This window comes from Etheostoma cragini, chromosome 11, assembly GCF_013103735.1.
Source record: "Etheostoma cragini isolate CJK2018 chromosome 11, CSU_Ecrag_1.0, whole genome shotgun sequence".
In the NCBI taxonomy this organism is placed as follows: Eukaryota; Metazoa; Chordata; class Actinopteri; order Perciformes; family Percidae; genus Etheostoma; species Etheostoma cragini.
In genome coordinates this window covers 18635966-18644424 of record NC_048417.1, presented here as the reverse complement: position 1 = coordinate 18644424, position 8459 = coordinate 18635966, and the positions used below count along the sequence as shown (strand labels likewise).

General features: G+C 40.2%; 1 protein-coding gene across 1 annotated transcript in view; it reads right to left on the bottom strand.

Annotated features, from left to right (window-relative positions):
* Positions 1–922: 922 nt before the first annotated feature.
* The window catches only part of edar (ectodysplasin A receptor), a 32649-nt gene continuing 25112 nt past the window's right edge, over positions 923–8459 (bottom strand). The window contains exons 7-11 of the mRNA XM_034885766.1: positions 8289–8438; positions 5606–5678; positions 2660–2984; positions 2486–2549; positions 923–1983 (exon numbers count right to left, since the gene is read on the bottom strand). Coding sequence (XP_034741657.1) covers positions 1598–1983; positions 2486–2549; positions 2660–2984; positions 5606–5678; positions 8289–8438 — 998 coding nt within the window. The 3' untranslated portion in view covers positions 923–1597. The remainder of the gene's footprint in view (positions 1984–2485; positions 2550–2659; positions 2985–5605; positions 5679–8288; positions 8439–8459) is intronic.

The following is an 8459-nucleotide window of genomic DNA, read 5'->3' as shown; positions in this document are numbered from 1 at the left end:
AGCCACAGGCCAAATAATTAGGGCTGGCGGCAGCACTAGACCGCAGAATTGGGGTAAAATGGGAAAAAGGGAGGGGAGAAAGAATTATGCACGGGTTCACAAACTGGGTCGCTGCTGAGGAAGTAGTTGCTGTTAGAGAGTATGCTTGTGTGTGTGTCTGTGTGGGGTTTCAGACTAAAAGACTCTACGTTGTGTGCCTGTTATAGTTGAGGGATGTGGATTTGGTGGGAATTTAGGCAGATCATAAGCAGCTGAGTAATGGGATTAACACGCAACCTTAATTTCTTTGTCAAGCCCTAGCTCCATGGAACAATTTAGAATGTACAGTTTTCTGATACTAAATTATTACATGCATTTTGGGTTTTAATATCAGTTAATGTCACACTTAACACACCTATGGTAATCAATTAATAAAGCTGACTAGGTGTTGCCCCATCTGGGCATAAGAAATGCATTTGAAGTAGGGAGCTTATATCCGCTGTCTTTTCTGTATAATGGCAGCACGGCCGATGGCGCACATTTATGAATGTTCACTGATGCTGCGGTCAAACGAGGTTGCACAAACATCGGCTGCGGCATTAAGCAGAAGATTTTAGGCCTGAGAAGAAGGTTCAGTGAGAGGACAACTTGAAAGGCATCCTTATTCATCCAACTTAAAATGCACTGGTGACCCTAAAAGAGAGACACACTACTGGCCCAGTGAAACCGCTCAGTGACGATTCCATCAGCACCCCACAGTCACAAAGGGATTGTGTCAAAACATTTGGGAAAAAAGCACTTGCATCCAGCACAAGGTTAATCTAGATATTTGTTTAGCTCAAAAAGACAAAAATCTAATAAAATATAAACTAATTCTGATTATTATATTATTGCAGAGGAAAAATGTCTGTAGTAGCAAACTAGAGAGTAATCTAAATCTTTGGTCTTTCTCATAATCTGTAGCATTTAAAAAAAGATAGAACATAAGGCCATACAAAGTTTACCAGATGACTAAGGCTGCCCCCTGAAAGTCGGATATTCAAATCATCAGTCTGTGACCACTCAGTTCACTGAAATTCTTCAATTCAAGCTGGAGTTTTTTTTTTTGTCAGTCAAAGTAAGTGCGTAACGCGTTTACACTGCTCTCAAAAGGGAAATTATTCCACAACCTCAAGTCGTGTAAGCTATTTTATTTAGTTCCCTTTTCCTCTAAGTGAATTCAGGAGTAAAATATTGGCCTACTTAGTTCACACTGGTTTAAATTAAGGAGCCTCTGTGTTATTTTATTACCCTCGTCTACAGTAGCTAGCACGCATTAGCTCGGAAGCTAACCTGGCTTGTTTACTTTATTACATGAAGATCTTTGTCACCGTCAACGGCCCACCTAACTCCATTAAAAAATAGAGCATTATATTGAATACCTGAAAAGAAGGAACACATTTTTGACTTTTCATATTGAACAGCCATTCTGATTGGACTGACAAAATTCCACTGACATTCTTCATGTAATATGGTGTAAGGTGTATACTGTGTATGTGCTGTCCTCCTTGTAGGGGCAGTATCTGTCCCTACAACTATGTATACTTTAAGGCATCCAAGTCTCTTCTCCACCACATGTTTAGACACTGGCGCAGCGATGGGATGGAGATGGGCATGGGGATGGACAGACCAACTGGCTGTGAAAACTGCTGTTGCCCTGCCGTCCGGCAGCCGCCGCCATCTCACTGCTGCCCAGCACGTCCGAGCAGAGAGACTCCACCGCATCCAGCCTCTCGATCTGTACCAGGCGGGTCAGCAGGTCAGGGATGCTGTAGCCCGCCGTGCTCACTCTCTCAAAGAGCTGCAGACCGTCGCTCATGCCGCCAATCTCATCACGCTTTAGCCCGAAGCTCTCGGCCAGATGCCTCCACGTCTTCACCACGGCCGCCTCGCTGCTGTAGGAGGAGCTCAGCATGCGGCTGGCCTTCTCCAGACAGTCGAAAGGAAGCTCTGTGGGGCTCAGGCCTGGAGAGAGACAGCAGTGTTACAAGTTACTATTAAGAGAATTACACAAACATAGTCCATTACATCAAGATTATGCTAGGGGTGTGACTGTATGTGCTATATGTCACCACTTTAGTCCAGAATGAAGTATCACAGCAATTACTGGATGGATTTCAGTTAAGTTTGGCACAGATATACTCAGATGACTTTTCCTCTACTTGGAAAACTAAGCTGCACTTTGCGTTTAGTGCTTATTGTGAAATGTTAGGATGCTAACACACTGAAATATGATGGTAAACAAGTGTGAGTTTTGTTCCCTCTGTTGGAAAATATGAGTTTTGCTTCCTAAGGCATCTTTCTTGGAAATAAAAGTCAATATCACTTCTCACTTCAAAACAGTTAAGACAAAGAGTTTGTCTTCAACTAAAATAAGTTAAATGCCCCCAGAATGTTGGCAGAAATCAATTCATGTTTTCAAGGCTTGGTAAGATGGATATTTTATATTATAGTAAGAGAGACTTACCCTCTGTCACATTGCAGGCTCGGCCATACAGATCCAGGATCTTTTTCCTTCGATTCTGTAGCATCTGTGTGGTAAAAGAAAACACATGTTATTTCCAGATCAGACTGAGCTAAGGATCTGTTCATAATCATATCTTTAACTCTAGTAACGTCTTTAAAAGCTCCATCTTCCTACCCCCGGGGTTTTATTGTTGTTGTTGATTGCGTTCACACTGCTGATGTGGTTGGTGCTGGTGATGTGGTTGACATTGCCGATATGGTTGGGACTCGGGATGTTATTGGCCTGTCCCGCTGCGAAGGTGGGGGCCCCGTTGCAGGCCCGGTCTTGCTCCAAAAGGCCCCGAGAGAGCAGGCAGAGGTCGGGCTTGTTTCCCAGATTGACGAGGCACAGGTTGGGGTTGTTGGTCTCGGATGTTCCTTGCTTGTCAGACGCTGCCTCCTCGTCACTGTCAATACTGCGGCTCAACAGCTGCTCGTTCTCTGATGAGGCATCATTTTCACTGCAAACACACACATGTTTGAATATATTTACATGTACAATTCAAATGTGAAAGGTCTTCTGCAAGTGATTAGGCAGAGCTTCTTGACATCAGCTACAGTAGTTATGTCTCATTTGCTTCACCACAAACCCTTTCAAAGACTGTCCTCAATGTACACGAAAAATAATAAGTAGAATGTTACTGGTTAGTAGCACGCTTTCCTGTTGCAGTAAAGTGGGGTCTATTAGGTACAGTACACCTAGCTAAAGGTTATAAAGTTCTGTTTAGTCTATCCCATTTATATGAGGGGAAGCTACAGAATGGAAAAATCTCTCAGTTTAACTTCATACAAAATTAACAAAAAAAACTGAACATTAAACCCTTATGAAAATAGGGTTCTGGCAATATTGTTTTATTAGACTAGACTGGTTTTAACGAGGTGAGTGTACTATAGTCTCTGATGTAACTTTTCTTATATAATAATATTATATTCTGTTGAATGCCACTTCCCTTACACTCTACTGCTTTGCACTCTAATACATTCATGCATATGCATTAACTATGGTTTAGTAATCAAAATCATCGGCAATGTCAAAATCTACTTCACTAAGGGCCACACTGGAAAATGGGAATCACATATAGGGCCAGACATGTATAGTTTATTGACATGATTTTGTTTAAGAGAAAAAGTCAAATATTTTGACTCTATTATTGCATGTCTCATATACCTTTTTCACTTACAGTAAGTGCCCCATAAAGCCCCAAAACGTGGCTTAAAAGTTCTTTAGCCATAATAGAAAATAGTGACAAAAGTGCCGGAAAAAGTGACAAAAACATTTGAAACAGCTCCAAAACGTCAGAAAAAGTGTAAAAAACTTTTTTTTTAATGCTAAAAGCATTGACAAAAACAGCAAAAACGGCTGAAAAGGCGTCAAAAAAAGATCATCAGAAAAGTTGACAAAAACTTGCATCTAATACTTCAAAAAAGTACCAAAAACTAGGTGGGCCAAAATGTATTGTGAACCTAAAATCTTATGCTAGTCAGATCCAAATAAGGGATGGGCTGGGCTTGGCCGTCAGACCTTATGTTTTACACATGGGCACTACATAATTCTATGGTATGAGTGACTGCTCATGCACACAGGATAACTCGTGTCTTTGCAAACTTAACAGGAACTTTGACGAATGAAAATGAACTGGAGAAGAATGCTGATGTTGGACATAACTGCTGATGTTTCTAAGCTGTTTCTGTGATTGACTGAAATAGCACTACGTTTTACAACATGATACCATGTAATATCATTTGATTACCCGGCCTCTTCCTTCCTATGTCTAATCTGGATTTTCTCCCGAAAGCACCTTGTTGACAGAGAGGCTCACAGAATGCCATTGTTTTGCAGTCCCACACTCTTTTCCTGAATGCACACACAAAATGGCATTGTTTCCTGGACATCTAACACCCACTCTGGCAGCTAAAGCAGTGAGTTAGCACATCTTCTGGCATGCTGCTATACCACAGAGTTTGCTGCTATTGATGCTGAAGAGTGTGTGTTCCATGAACTGGAACGTTGTATCAATTTAAGCATGTTCACTACAGGCACTGTAACGTTTGAACACAATGGCTCACTGTAGATTTGTGTGCAATATGCTATCATGTATTCCCACACTTCCCTCTGCACACTAGCCACTAGTGCCTAGAAAGCAGCCTTGTCTGCACATGAAGGACGAGATGTATGCAGAAAGACGGAGGTGAGACAACTGTTGTTCTTTTGTTGTCTGCCAGGACGTGCTTTCACGTGGTAGTGGGTTTAGGCCAAGCCTGGAGTAAATACCCCTATGAGGGTCGCCAACTACCCCCTCTGTCTGTCTCTCAGTGTTTGCTAGGCTTCAGGGCTCATCTATGCTACCTCACCCCTCCCCAACCCACCTCCCTGCCTTCTCCAAAGCCACATAATGGCTCTCTGCTTCATTAAAAACAAAACGAAAACCCCAACTGAACTTGCTTTTTACATACCTTGCACACACACACACAAACACACACACACACGCACACACACACACACACACACACACAACTTAATTAGAGGCAGATGCTGTTAAAATAATTAAACTTTCTTTCTGTTGTGTAAAGCCTCTGTGACGCCACATACAAATGCAGACACACACACACACATACACTCATAATGCACACTCATCGACATTGTGGTGTACATAAATAATGAATATAAAATATTATTCAGCATATTTAATGAATAAGCACAAAATGATGCCAACATAGTTATTGTAGACACATGCCCTAAGGTTAATATAATTCAGCTAAACATTGTAGCTTTTCTACATTATGTTTGGTACATAAATGCCATTCAAACCTCAGTTGAATGGCTAACCAATGGCTGGTGGTCAAGCTAAAGAAGAAAACACTATTTTGATTTCTTTAAATCCAACTGCATCATTTCAAGGCTTAGTGTTTCTTCTCCAACCTCAACCTTCACCTTTAACAACATGCCCTCATGGTACTAAAGGATGATTGGACTCCATTGGGAAGCTTGTTTGGTGTCCAACCCGTAACATGCTTGATGTCAGTTTGTCGGCTACTCTTAGTTTGTTAAAGCGAAGAGCAGCAGTGTGAACGTGGCTCTCACCTTTTCACTGTCTTCTGAGGAGCCGCTTTCAGTTTGTCAAACTCATCTTTCTCCGAGTAGATCACCACATTGTCTAAGAGAGAAAAGGAGAGGATAAAGAGGCTTATAGGTGTTTTTCCCTCACAAATACAGAGGACAGAATGAAAGATTAGTGGTAATAACACGGCAAATATACTAAAATGTAAAAGGTTCTGGGTCTAACCTGTCATTGTTATATATATAAAAAGAATGCCTAGTGACACTATACTCAAACTTTTGGAACATATAACTAACCAAACAGAAAACTAAACATTTATTAAAATACAAGTGCTGCAGAATGGCTTATAGTACAGAAATGCAAAATTAAAGATCTAAAATTCAATAAAGATCTCCCATAAGATTTTTTGCAAAGTAAGACCGCATTAAACTTAGATTGTATTAAGTAAATGTTGGCATGAGTTGAACACTAAAAAGATCACGTTCCTGAGGGCTAAAAGGATGTATACGTCGAACAGAGGAACTGCAGCAGCGCTGTACAAAATGATTACAGTGACTATTTCGTTAAATTTCACTTAAATCGTGGATACTGATGGGGATAGACAGCTTAATAAGTGAAAACCTAAGTGAAACAAATGCTGTGTGTGTGTGTGCATGTGTGTGTGTGTGTCTTTCATCTCACAGCCTTATTAACTCAGTGTCTACATGACTGACAGCTAGCTCCGGTAGAGCTCCGAGCAATGGGCTCCTCTTCCACACAAACACACACACACACACTCAATTGCACAGGCAGAGAACAGTGAGTAACAATGCAGGCATTTATTTTTTAATCATACTATAACTACTTTGTCATGTTTTTTTTTAGCTATTACATTATTAAGCCAGCAACCTCACACCAGTATACTGTGTCTGTGGCCACAGCATGATGTGTGTGTGTGTGTGTGTGTGTGTGTGGGTGTTCACTCGCATCCACCCCACATGTAAGTGGTTAGTCAGTCAGTCTGGGAGTGAAATTGAACAGAGCATAATTGTTAGGAGAAATGACGCCTAAAGCAATGTATGGCTTGAGCTTTGGAAGCTTCACATTCCGGCATGATGTACTCATCACACTGCAGGACTGTCAGCACACAAAAGCACACACTTGCATTTGCATACATTATGCTACAAATCATAAATATTTGCATACAAACTGGACTGACACACAAGGCCACAACTATTAACTTTTAGATGGGATTTGGTTAGTTTTATTATGTGCTTAATGTAGACTTCATCAGCATTGCATTGGTTGTTGTAAGATAGATATTAACAGAGGCTCTTCTGCCAGACCAAAGTACCATTCCGGAGAAATACTTTTATTAGAGTGAAATTGTTTCAGAAAGAGATGTTATTTACAGCTCTGCTGATAAAAAATAAAAGAATCAGCTGCGCCCGGAGAACTACAGGAAAGCGTTGGATAATACTTCCGCAGGTATAAGCTCATCCACAGTTAACAAACAGTGTTTAGGCTTAACGAATAAGCCAGGCATACAGTTATCTCAATCAGTGTTAGAGATAATTCTGCTGCACGATTGGGTTAAATACACAGTGTTACTTTAATCACACCTGGGTGGTATACATATGTATACTGTATATGTGTCAACTGACTGTTTAGTAAATTGTGTGCTTTGTCATTTTGACTATTTTGGAGTCATTTCATAGTCCTTAAAGCTGAGGGTGGAAAAACAACTAATTATAGTTCATGTTACTGTTATAATGTAGCTCTGTGTGTTTTTGTACTGTTTGGAATGTATTTCTAAGTAGTTTAAGTTTAAACTGCATGTATTATTGAGTATATATTTTGTAGGCTCTCTTTGAGGAATTGTGCAATGTGCAAGAGACGTTTATAGGAACATGGAAATGATCAATTTAGGACTGTTTATTTCTACGGGTATGAAAACACTTACAATGTTAGAGAGGAAAGAACAGATGGTCTGCGCATAAACAGTCAATAAATTATTGTCCATACTTTCCTTTGTCTCTGGATTCAGAAAAGAATGGAATAGAATAGATCTTCATTGTCATTGTTTCACAACAATGAAACACAGTTTAGCAGCTCTCAATATGAATTGTCTGTTTAGTTTTTAATGTAAAAAGAAATATCTCACAGCATGACCTCCATAAACATAACTATACAGTAACTACACTAACTACTGTTGGCGTCTACTGCACACCTTTATGACTAAAAAGAATTGTGCTTAAAAATGTGCATGTGTAGTCTTCTTAAAGATGAAAGAGAAATGATTGGCACTATTGATTCATTTGCAGAGCATTAAATGTATGTGTTTGTATATTTGAATAGCATCACTTGTTTTCAGAAACCTGGATCAAAGCCCCTATCCCTGTGGCCATGCGTATGGCCAAAAATGTGGATTATGTTAGAATCAAGTAAACAAGGATATGAATAACAAGATTACTTCTTTTTCATGTAAACATAATATCTGGTATACAATCAAAACCAGTATAAGGCTCTAAACCAAGGATACTAGTGTGCATGTAAACAAGACTCAGAATAATGAGGCCAGAATACAGATGAGAGAGAGACACCAAACAGGAAGCCATTAAGAAGCTTAAATGCTGTGTGAGATCATTAATTATTAACTCTGTGTGTGTGTGTGTTTGTGTGTGTGTGTGTGTGTGTGTGTGTGTCCGAGAGAGAGATGTGTCTCACCAGGGATATCTTTCTTGTCTTCCTGTTTGTTGGTCTGAGCTTCCACTGCCTTCACAACTTGTCCAGAACAACATGCTGCACGTGCACACACACAAACACACACACACACACACACACACATACACACACACACGAGAAAGGACATGTATCACAAATGCCAACCTTTAACAT